The 12,475-nt window shown below is 43.8% G+C and overlaps 1 protein-coding gene across 4 annotated transcripts in view; it reads left to right on the forward strand.

Annotated features, from left to right (window-relative positions):
* The window catches only part of VPS39 (VPS39 subunit of HOPS complex), a 47,308-nt gene that overhangs the window by 24,299 nt on the left and 10,534 nt on the right, over positions 1 to 12,475 (forward strand). For all 4 annotated transcript variants that reach the window (XM_059704500.1, XM_059704509.1, XM_059704519.1 and 1 more), the window contains 4 exons: positions 2,083 to 2,203; positions 2,319 to 2,439; positions 5,636 to 5,765; positions 11,311 to 11,453. In XM_059704500.1, the coding sequence (XP_059560483.1) occupies positions 2,083 to 2,203; positions 2,319 to 2,439; positions 5,636 to 5,765; positions 11,311 to 11,453 (515 nt within the window). The remainder of the gene's footprint in view (positions 1 to 2,082; positions 2,204 to 2,318; positions 2,440 to 5,635; positions 5,766 to 11,310; positions 11,454 to 12,475) is intronic.

Below are 12,475 nucleotides of genomic sequence, written 5' to 3' on the forward strand. Positions count from 1 at the left end.
TATTCATTTTGAGTATAAATTACAAATATAAAATCAAAGGCTTTTTATCAGAAAATAGATGAGAAAAATTAATTCATAGCAAGTTAGCCACACTAAGAAACTATTCTTATGAATATATTCTTTGAGGTTAAATTTCTGTATGACAATTATGTCATCTAATGGTTCATTTTTTATAATTTTTTAAAATTTTATTTTTAATTTTAGTAAACAAACAACATAAAATCTACCTTCTAAACCATTTAAGTGTATAGTTCAGTAGTGTTACATACATTGCCATGCAACAGATTTCAGAACTTTTTCATCTCCCAAAACTGAAACTTTATACCCATTAAATAACACATTTCTCCCTGCCCCTAGCCCTTTGCAACAATCATTCATTCTCCTTTCTGTTGCTATGAATTAGACATTCTAGGTACCTCATATAAGTGGTAGAAAACAGCTGCAATGAGAACACAATCCAGCTGCCTTCTCTGTGAGCCATTAAATGTTAAGTGGAGCCCTGGCTAGTATGCCTCCGTTGCTTAGGCATCATCCCATCCACCAAAAGGTTGCCGGTTCCATTCCCTGTCAGGGCACAGGCCCAGGTTGTGGGCTTGATCCCCTGTAGGTGATATGCTGGAGGCAGCTGATCAGTGTCTCTCACACTGATGTTTCCCTCCCTCCCTCCCTCCTTCTCCCTCATTCCCTTACCCTCTCTCTCAAAATCAATCCTATCTAATAAAAGAGTAGTATGCAAATTGACCATCAGTTCAGCACACAAGATTGCCACCACAGATGGTCTGCAGGGGAGGGCAGTTGTGGGCGATCAGGCCATCAGGGGAGGGCAGTTGGGGGTGACCAGGCCTGCAGGGGAGGACAGTTAGGGGTGACCAGGCTGGCAGGGGAGGGCAGTTAGAGACAATCAAGCCAGCAGGGGAGCAGTTAGGCGTCGATCAGTCTGGCAGGGGAGTGGTTAGGGGCAATCAGGCAGGCAGGCAGGTGAGCGGTTGGGAGCTAGCAGTCCTGGATTGTGAGAGGGATTTCTGACTGCCTGTTTAGGCCCGATCCTGGTGGGCAGTTGGACATCTCTCTAAGGGTTCCAGATTGGAGAGGGTGCGGGCTGGGTAGAGGGACAACTCCTCCCCACCCCCCACCCTCCTGCACGAATTTTGTGCACTGGGCATCTAGTAAAATTATATTTAGAAACAAAAATGTCAAGTGGAGTTTTATATCTCTTCCCTGTGAAAATCTCAAACAGAAACAACAGTGGCCAGAAATGTGGGACTCTTTTTTTTTAGTATAATTTTAGGGGGAAGAGAAGTTGCACTCCTCTTGCCTCGCTTTGTGACTGATGAGAAAGGGGCAAGTGAAGCTTCCACCCAGTTCTTTGGGAGAAATGGTAGGAGTAGGATCAGGTCACTCTTAGCAAAGCTGAGTGCATCCTTTTTGTGTAAGAGATTTCTCTTAGCATCACTCAGGCAAACAACCTTTTTGTCTTTATACATTGCACTAGAGGCCCAGTGCATGGATTTGTGCACCGATGGGGTCCCTCGGCCTGGCCTGTGGGAATCAGGCCAAAAGCAGCTCTCTGACATCCCCCAAGGGGTCCCAGATTGCAAGAGGGCGGTTCTCAGGTGACGCACCCTGGAATTGGGCTCTCGCCTCTCGGGGTCCGGTGTTTGGGTAAAGCAGATTTGGGGCTGACAGTACCCCAGCAGCAAACTAACTCACAGCTGATTCTGCGAGGAATCAGGCTCCCTCCTCCCTCCTCTCTGGGTTCGGGTGCAGGTGAAGCAGATTCGGGCCAACAGTGCCCCAGCAGCAACCTAACCCACAGCTGATTCCACAAGGAATCTGGCTTCCTCCTCTATGGTCAGAGCGTCTGACCCCTGTTGGTTATTGCGCATCATAGCTACCAGGTGAATGGTCGAACCGTCGGACTTAGGCTTTTATATATATAGATTATAGGATCCTGGTTTGGTATTTGACCTGTGGGCTTTTTGGCGATCCCGTTTAAATGCAACTTAGAAACGGGCAACTAACAGTTCATAGACCTAAAGCCTTAGGTCAGAACTACAACTCAAGATGTTCTCTTTTGCCCAGAGCACCAGCCTCCCTACATCATTGCAGTGTTGCCTCGATATGTGGAGATCCGAACACTTGAGCCAAGGCTCCTGGTCCAGAGCATTGAATTGCAAAGGCCTCGTTTCATCACTTCAGGAGGGTAAGGAATGTCTGTCTTTGCTGAAACTGCCATATCATTATTACAAAGCTTTAAAGTCACCTATATCATCACAAAGCCTGTGCCGTTTTGCTGATACTTTTACTCCTGCCTCCAGATCAAACATTATCTATGTGGCCAGCAATCATTTTGTTTGGAGACTTATTCCTGTCCCCATGGCAACTCAAATCCAACAGCTGCTCCAGGACAAACAGTTTGAATTGGCTTTGCAGCTTGCAGTAAGTCTTGTTTCTAAGATTTGGGTGTGAGTCTGCCTTTCTCATTGTTCTCCAAAGTAGGTGATTTGGGTTTAGTTTTTCATATTTGGTTTCGACGTAGAAAAGCACAGAGCTGAAAGTCTGAGACCTTGGATTCAAGGTCTGACTCTGCCACAAAGTATCTACAGTAGGTCCTTGGGTTACGTCAGAGATCCGTTCCCATGGCGCGATGTAACGCGATTTTCGCCGTAAGTCGGAACCCACCTACATAAGCACCTACGTCACTCACATGGAGCACATACACAGCAGTAATGAAGTGAAACAGTAAAAAAAATTTAAAAGAAAGATAACAATTCCTGACCTTCACTTGTGGTAAATAAATAATAAAAAACATAAAGCACATATGTACATACGTCGAAATGATGGAACTTTTTCACTTATAAATAAATGGGAGATGGTGACGTAACCACGAAATGACGTACGTCGAGTCCGACGTAACCCGAGGACTGTCTGTATATAACTTGAAGTGATTTCACTTTTTCAGTTTGCAAATGTATAATTAATGTCAATTATAATTATAGTACTTCATAGAATTAATAGAATAAAATTATTTAGTAGGTTATGATCTGGTCCTGAAAAATTAAGGACAACGCAAATGTTGGAGTAAAGTAACAACTGTAAATGTAGATCATAGTCTGGTTGCCCTGCCAGGGTGGTTCAGTTGGTTGATTGTCCTGTGCACTAGAAGGTCGCGAGTTCGATTCCCAGGCAGGGCAGATACCTGGGTTGCTGTTCAGTCCCTGGTCGGGGCACATACGGAAGGCAACTGTTGTATCTTTCTCACATCCATGTTTCTCTCTCTCTTCCTCCCTCTCTAAAATAAAAAATAAATAAATAAAGATTCCAGTGTGGTTGAATTACACCACTAGAGGGCCTCAGCATCTCTTTCAACAGTGGACTGTTAAGTATGGACAAGCAGGCCTGTAGGTATTCGACTCTCATCTCAAGTTGCTGCATTCAGCAGGCTGCGCCTTTATATTTATGACTGTCCCTCTCCTTGAATGTTTGCATGGGATGATATTCTCGGCAAAGTAGTGGCCACACTGGTTCCAGCGATGCTCCCAGGGCTAACAGACACCTTGGACACTGGCTTCTGAGGCTTGTTTCTTCTTTTAAACATCCCACCGGGATGTTTGCCTTGGATTTTAGGAAACAACCAAAAGTCATTCTGAACCTTTCCTAGTCACTAAACCAGACGGTGGTAATTTGGTAATAGCGAAGTGTTTATGAAGACAGGAGTTGGAAAACTTATTTCTAGAGTATCTTGTAAATTATTTCTGAAAGGAAAGCAGTTGTCACAAATTTTGGTATTCATATGCTTACGTCACATATAGTGGATATTCTTGAAGAACAACACTTATTTTGGATGTATGAGTTCTGGATTTAAAACTAAAATCCAGTCTTAATAGTTGAACATGTTTAATATCCCATAAATATTCTTTCTTTCTTGGGGCATTTAATGTTAGCATCGTACTATTCTGTTATTTTCCACTCATGCATTGTTCTATATTATTTTATTTATATTTTAAATTAATGAATACCCATTACCTTACTCAAGAAAAAGAACTGATAACTTTGTATGTTCTTCCCCAACCCATCCCTCTGCCTCCCCTCCAGACACACCATTATCCAAAATTATGTGTTTATCATGCCCTTTAAAATTTTTTAGGTATGTTAGAATATGTATTTAGTTTTAAACTTAATAAAAAAACAGTATCACGAAGTACATAGCTTTTTTTAGTATCTATATTTTTCTTAACACGAAGGTTTCAGATCTTTTCAGTGATCTTCCTGATGCAGGTTTTCTGTTTAATCATCGATAGGGAAGATGGAAGTGGGCTTCCGTTTTTCCTTCTCTTTTCTAGGCTTGCACTTACTAGGTGGTCTGCCCTGTGATGAAAGAAGGTTGGTCCATAACAGCTTAACTCTTGAGGAACCTGTCTTTTATTTAAATAAATTAAAAACCATAAATGTCCCTTTCAGAGGGCAGTAATATACTAAACTTCGGTGTTGACAAAATGGAGCAAAATGTGAGAGAAGGGACGGTTCCCTGGGGGCTAGAGAAGGCATCCTCAGATTGGACCCATTAGGGATAGGTGAGATCAGGAACAGGAAACGGAGCATTGAGGAGCTCAAGGAAGTTAAAGAAGTGGGAGCAAGTATTTCTAAGATGTTTGGAGCCCATCTTGACTGGAGTGGAGGGTATGGCTTGAATGTCTGGGAAGAAGCTGGATAAGAAAGTTGCACAAGGTTTTGAAAACCTTTAGAGCTTTGAGTGGGAGAGCTTAGGTGAGGTGCTGCCTCGTGTTGATGGTGATCTGGACTAGGGCAATGGCAATAGAAAAGGAGAGGAAACGAAGAGAGAAAAATGAAAGCCATTTTGAAGGAAGAATTTAAATTTAGTAAAGATTGGTTAAAAGGGAGACAGCAGCGGGGGGGGAAAGGGGTTGTAAGTAAGGTACAGAGATAATAAATAGCTGTGCCTGCTGTGTTAAGTGTCTTTTATCCCTTGAGCACACTGTGTTCTCTCTCTGGTATTTTAGGGCCTTGCACGTATGCTGTTCTCTGCTCGGAGGAACACACTCTTGTCTCCCCTCCCATCTGCCACCTGCCTTAACTCCAGCTCGTTTTTTATACTTTAGTTTACTTTCTCCCGAGAATCCTTCCCAGACCCACTGCTCAGGCTGTTGTTTACCCCTCTTAGGTGCTTCTGTCATCTCTCTCACCACATTTTGTTTGGGTTTTGATTATTTTTGTTTTTAAACTAAATTCTAGACTTTATTCATATTTTTCCAGTTTTTCCATTAACATTCCTTCTGTTCTAGGTCTAAATTCAGATGTCATATTGCATTTGGTCATTTGTCCTTAGTGTCCTCTGATCTGTGACAGCTTCTTAGTTGTTCCTTGCATTTTATGACCTTAGTCGTTTTCAGAAATACTAGTCAGGTATATTTTGTAGAAACCCTGTTTTATTTTAATTGCATAATTGCTTATCAGTCTTATGATTAGACTGTGAGGGCAGTCTTTGAGAGCAGATACCATGTGACTGTCTGTACATGTTGAATTTGTACCTCCTGGGTGTTGATTAAGACCTAGTGTGTACTGAATAAATATTTGTTGAGTGAGTGAGCTCTTACCTATTCTACTCTCTTATTAGGAAATGAAAGATGATTCTGACAGTGAGAAGCAACAGCAGATCCATCACATCAAAAACTTGTATGCCTTCAACCTCTTCTGCCAGAAGCGTTTTGATGAGTCCATGCAGGTCTTTGCTAAGCTCGGCACAGGTAACAAGTGGGTGCAGCCCTGGGATAGGGAAGTAATGGAGGGAGGGAAACTGGACAGGGCGAGGAGAAATGACACCAGATTTCTGAGAAAGGGGAAAGTTTACACTCACCTAAACTGATCCTCATACCTAACAGGATCTTGCAGGTGACATAGTTATAGTCCTAAAATTAGGAATCTGGTCTCACCTGTAAATATGGACAGACTACCAGTTTTCCAGGATGAGTTGCCCTAGCCATTAGAGAAAGGTAACAGAATGTCATTCATTTCAACAAATGTGTATCCCATAGTCGAGTGTGTGTTGAATGCTGTTCTAGACAAAAGTCCCTGACTTGAGCTTAGAATCAAACAGCAGGTCATTTTTGAGAGCCAGCACAGGGCAGGGCTGCGAAGCCCTTCCTTTTCAGTGTCTTAAAAATACTGAGCATCACGGTGACAAGCAGGCACTTTGGTGTCAGACGGTCTAACCTCCAGCAAAATTCCTGGACCTCTCTGGCCTTCAGTTCTTTTCTCTGCAAAACAGGGCAAATAATAATACCTCATATGAGATTATGCAAAATGCTTAGAACAGTGTGTGATACTTAATAAGTGCCAATTAAGTGTTTGCTATTATTACTGAATTTTTTATTTCTCTATATTCCCTTTTTTTTTGCTTAATTAGGATCAATCTATATGGTTAGACTCTGTATAATATTATTTATCTCCTCTTTTCTCCTCTTTGTGCTGCCTTTTTCCCACCTTCCCTCATTTTTGGCCAATAATGAGCTGAGGTAACTCCCTGTATCAGTTAGTTCTTGGTTGTGAGCAATGGAGACCAATGCTGGGTAATTTAAGTAGCATCTGGATAAATTAAGCATGGGTTAGTGGAACATAAGGGGAATGGTAGTAGAGGAGCCCACAAAATTAATGGGCACCAGGCTCAGGACTGACAGGAACCAAAGGAACTTCAGAGGACCTCCTAGCAGGAAGCTGAACAGTGATCCCTGTGGCATAGGCAGTCCTCCTCGGCACAGCCACTTCCTCAGCTGTGGCTGCCACCACCTCCCGTATTGTTGCTTCCTCAGTAAAAATTGCCCCCTACAAGCTTATGTTACTATCTAAAGCCATGTTACAAACCACCCCAAAACTTAGTGGTTTAAAATAACAAATCATCTGTTAACCTCTCGGTATCTGTTGGTTAGGAATTTGGGAAGACTCAGCTGGGGGGTTCTTGTGTGGGGTCTCTCTCATGTGTTTGCAGTTGTATGTGGGCTGAGCTACTGTCATCTGAAGTCTTAACTGGGCTGAAGGACCTACTTTTAATTTTAAGGTGACTCATTCTCATAGCTGACAAGTTGGTGCTGGCCCTGGACTGGGGCCCCAGTTCTTATCCAAGTGGGTCTTTCTACAAAGCTGCTTGAGTGTCTTCATGCAGAGAGACTTGGTTTCCCAATGGAAGCCTCATTGCCTTTTATGACTCTCCTATTCTGTTGACATACAAGGGTCCTTCCCAGTTTAAGGCAAGGGAACACAGACAAAGCTCTTGGGTGAGTGTCCACATGCTGTAAGAGGAGCATGTAGGATGCAGTATACTTTGGTGTGTGCTACACTGCTTGTCATTCTTGAGTCACTTTCTCAAGATCAAGGGGCTCTGATTGTCCGGGATTAGATCATAGTCTCACTCCCTCTAACTGCCAGGGGTGGGGAAAGAGTTTGTGGTCCCTCTCTGCTTCTGAAGGCAAAGGTAGGTGCCCAGAACTATTCTGTTACCAAGACTACACCTGGCGTGGAAGAGGGAGTTGCCAAAAGGAAAGAAGTTGCTGTTAAGAAGGGATAGGGAAGCTGGGCAACCTGAAATCCATAAATATCTACTGTCCTTCCTTTGTATGAACTCAGTTGGGACATTTATCCAGCAGCTCTTTAAAAAGACACCGGAATAAGATAGAATTTTTGTAGTAATTTGATTCTTTTTCCGTATACCAATGATACTTGAACCCCAGTCCCAAAGGTTTAAGTTCATTCCTAATAAAGCTACAACCTTGAATTTATTCATTCCACAAATATGTACTGAGCGGGCCCAAGAAGAACTAATCAGACAGAATTCTGCTTTCAAAGATCAACCTAGTAGGAAAGGTAAGGCACAGTGGATCCTTTCCAGTGGCAGGAGGATGTGCTGGTGGCAGTGCCTTGTAGGGTCAGCTGGCCATTGACTGGACCTCTTGGGCAGGTCCTCCATTGATGAACCTTGTCTAAGGGCTGGTCCTTCTGTCCAGTAGTAAATATCTTAGCATTCGCAGAAATCATTTGTCTCTTCCTCATCCAAGCTTTTCATGTGTATGTTCCAACATAGTTATAATATACTTTCATAGCTTTTGTTACTTAAAAAGTATTGTTTTCCCATGTTGCTAGGTGCCTTTTAGAATTTGTAATGACTGCATAATACTCTACATTTGAATGAAAAATGCATTATTTTGCTGTTGAAGGAATTCTTCATTGTTTCCGAAATTGCATTGTTACAAGTAATGCTACCTGTCCATACAGATGTTGCTTCTCCCCCCCCCCCCCCCAGCCCCCACCCCCATCTTTTCCATTGTTTTTTTTAGGATTAACTCCTAGAAATAGGATTGGAGGTGTGAATGCTTTTTCCCTTTTTGAGGTAGCAATATTTTTTGCCTTGGCAGTGCAAGGGTGATTGTTGCACAATGTTGCAAGCGCTGGGTAGTATCATACAAAAATACTCTTATTGCCCTAGGTGGTTTGGCTCAGTGGATAGAACATCGGCCTGCAGACCAAAGAGTCCCGGGTTCAATTCCAGTCAAGGGCACATGCCTGGTTGCAGGCTCGATCCCCAGTAGGGGGCGTGCAGGAGGCAGCCAATCAGTGATTCTCTCTCATCATTGATGTTTCTATCTTTCTCCCTCTCCTTTCCTCTCTGAAATCAATAAAAATATATTTTAAAAAAATAATAAAAATACTCTTATTACTAATTAAATGGATATGAAAATGCCACCTGATATTTGTTATTGTTTTATAATATTTTATTTTTATTGGTTTCAGCTTTATGGAAGTATAATTGACAAATAAAATCATAATATATTTAAATACTTGCATAACCAAATTAATAACAAATCCATCAACTCACAAAATTAGCTTTTTACAAATTTTTATGAGGCTGCTTAAATTTTAGTCTCATACCATGTGATTTCACTAACATGTGGAATCTAAAGAACAAAACAAACAGTAAATACAGAGACTCATAGATACAGAGAACAGGCTGATCAGGCTGCCAGAGGGAAGGGGAGTTGGGGAATGGAATGAATAAGGTGAAGGGATTAAGAAGCACAAATTGGTAGTTACAGAATAGTCACGGGCATGTGAAGTAGAGCATAGGGATACAGTCAACAATATTTGTAACAATTATGTATGGTGTCATGTGGGGATCACTTCATAAATTACATGAATATCTACCTGAAAACAATCCTATCTAATAAAAGAGAAACATGGTAATTGGCGTACGACCGCTACCCTTCCCATTGGCTAATCAGCGAGATATGCAAATTAACTGCCAGCCAAGATGGCGGCCGGCAGCCAGGCAGCTTGAAACTAACATGAGGCTTGCTTGCTTTAGTGACGGAGGACTCCAATGTTCCCCGCCTGCCGCTGCAGGCCTCTGAGCTGGCAGTTTGAAACATAGTTTCAAAAATAGAAGCTAAACAAAACCCCAGAAACCAGCTTTCAGCTAGCGGGGATCTCAGACCTGGAGTTGATACAGAGTTTCGATTGTAGAACCTAAACAAACCAGATACCTGCTTTCAGGAGCGGAGGCCTAAGAGCTGGAGCCTCAGAGCTAAAGCTGGCTCAGAATAAAAAAAAGAAAAAAGAAAAAAAGGAGCAGATGGGAGCTTCAGTCCCAGCCTGAAAACAGCCCTCAGCCCCTCACCCAGACTGGCCAGGCACCCCAGTGGGGACCCCCACCCTGAAGGGTGTATGACCAGCTGCAAACAGCCATCATCCCCTCATCCAGGCTAGCCAGGCACCCCAGTGGGGACCCCCACCCTGATCCGGGACACCCTTCAGGGCAAACCAGCCAGTCCCCACCCATGCACCAGGCCTCTATTCTATATAGTAAAAGGGTAATATGCCTCCCAGCACCAGGATCAGCGGAGCCGCAAGGTCTCCTGGCACCGGGATCAGCATGACAGGGGGCAGCGCCCAAACCCCCTGATCGCCCTGTGGCTCTGTGTGTGACAGGGTGCGGCGCCCCAACCCCCCCCCCCCCCCCACCCCACAGGCCCTGCTCTGTGTGTGACGGGGTAGAGCCATAACCTCCCCATCGGCCCTGCTCTGTGGGTGATAGAGGGCGGCGCCCCAACCCCCTGATCCGCCCTGCTCTGTGCATGACGGGGGGGAGCTCCCCAACCCCCTGATGGGCCCTGCTCTGTGCGTGACAGGGGTGAGCTCCCCAATCCCCTGATTGACCCTGCTCTGTGCGTGACAGGGGTGAGCTCCCCTACCCCCTGATTGACCCTGCTCTGTGTGTGACAGGGTACGGAGCCCCAACCCCCCTGATGGGCCCTGCTCTGTGCGTGACAGGGGGTGGCGCCGCGGTGGCGCCGCAACCTCCCCATCGACCCTGCCTTGAGTGTGACGGGGCGGTGCCCCAAGCCCCCAATCGGCCCTACCCTGAGCGTGACTGAGGGTGGCATCGCAACCTCCCAATCCGCCCTGCTCTGTGCATGATGGGGCGGTGCCCCAATTCCCCAATCAGCCCTGCTCTGAGCCCGACCAGGGGCTGCACCTAGGGATTAGGCCTGCCCTCTGCCACCCGGGAGCAGGCCTAAGCCAACAGGTCTTTATCTCCCGAGGGGTCCCAGACTGCTAGAGGGCACAGGCCGGGCTGAGGGACCCCCCCCCCCCCCAGTGCACAAATTTTTGTGCACCGGGCCTCTAGTATAAAATAATATTGGATTCACCTGACATTTTTAATGGGTAACAACACTTTGATTGTTAATGTAGAAGAACATTTTCTCACAAAGAAAAATAATTTGTATTTTTCTTTTGTCAGTTGTTATGTCTTTTGCCCTGTTATCAAATGAAATCTTACGGGTTTTTTTTTTAACCAATTTGTGTGCATTTGTTTTATGAAATCAACCTATTAGCCTTTTGCCATATAAGCTGCAAATTTATACCGTAGTCTGTTACCTGGTCTTTTTGTTTTAATAATATTCCTTTTTGACATTTTTTTTCCAGTTTTTTTATCTTTTCAACTTCAGTGTCTTAGCAGTTTTTCCTTAGAAGTTTTTTTTCTTCTTTGCTTTTAGAGAGTAAGTTCTCATTTTTATTTCTGCATATATATGTGTGTCTGTGTCTTGGAATATAGTCATGCCATTTTTGTAATGTTTTAGTGACATGTGTATAAATAGTGCTCAAATTATAAGTGTATAACTCACTTGAACTTAGTCTTTATGAACTTAGTTATTCTTTAAAAAAAAAGTCAGGAACTTGTTTTATTTTATCCTTAAATTGTTGTGCTTCTTTCTGGGGACTCATGTTTACCTCCCATTCTAGATCCTACCCATGTGATGGGCCTGTACCCGGATCTGCTGCCCACAGACTACAGGAAGCAGCTGCAGTACCCTAACCCCCTGCCTGTGCTCTCCGGGGCTGAATTGGAGAAGGCTCACTTAGCTCTGATTGACTACCTGACACAGGTAGATAAGGAGAGAGGTGTATGGAAGGGAGACTCGGGAGTTCCAATACCTGCTTCTTTACGGCAGGGCTTTTTGTAATACCACAGACATTCCATAAATGAGCACTGTGGAAGTCTGGGCGGGCGAGTGTCTTTCTGCTTCTCCCTGCTTGCTGGTACCATTGAGCTGCTTTTTGCCAAATCCTGACACCAGGAAACACACTTGACCCCTAGTAAATTCACAACCAACTAAGCTGTTCAGGGACTGAAAAGAGTACATTTTAGTTGACAGAAAATAGTAAATTTTTAAAAACAAACATTTTTTTAGCATACATAATTTTGTAAAAATACCTGCGTTAAGCAGAAAACTTGGAAAACACAGTAAAGTATAAAGCAGAAATACAGATCACCTGTAACTATACCCAGAACGCAGAGGAAAGTAACTACATTTTAGTGTCATCCTTCCAGACTTTCATATGTATTTGTGAATTAGGTTTTATTTATTTATTGGTATATTTATTACAAAGGGATATCAAACTATATAGCTTACTTTTAAAAAATTTAGTTATACATTGAGAAAGTTTTTCCTTGTTAATAAATAATTTCCTAAAACTTTTTTTAGGTGAATTATTTTTAGATTGAAAAAAATTTGTTATGGGCAGATAAGTGAAATTTAAGTGTTCTGCGGACCTTTGTAAGGCCCCCTGGGTAGGCACTGAGAAGTATTGCCAGGAAAGTTGTAAGCCAGCTTCCTGCCTACTTGTGTCAGTAGGTGTCGCTCAGGACTAATCAGGCATGTGGGGCCTTGGCACTGCCTTGACATTGGGCCCCAGCAGTACCCAGCTGTGGCTGGCAGCCTGCAAGGAGACACTTGCCTCTGTCTGCACACTGCGTGGCCCAGGAACCAAGTCAGACAGGCTCCTGGAGCAGCGTGCCTCCTGAGCCTGTGGCTTTACAGAGGCCTTCCATTTACAGTGTCTCAGCTTTAGCACTCTAGGCCAGTGATGGCGAACCTATGACATGCGTGTCAGAGGTGACACGCGA

Source organism: Myotis daubentonii, chromosome 1 (assembly GCF_963259705.1).
Source record: "Myotis daubentonii chromosome 1, mMyoDau2.1, whole genome shotgun sequence".
In the NCBI taxonomy this organism is placed as follows: Eukaryota; Metazoa; Chordata; class Mammalia; order Chiroptera; family Vespertilionidae; genus Myotis; species Myotis daubentonii.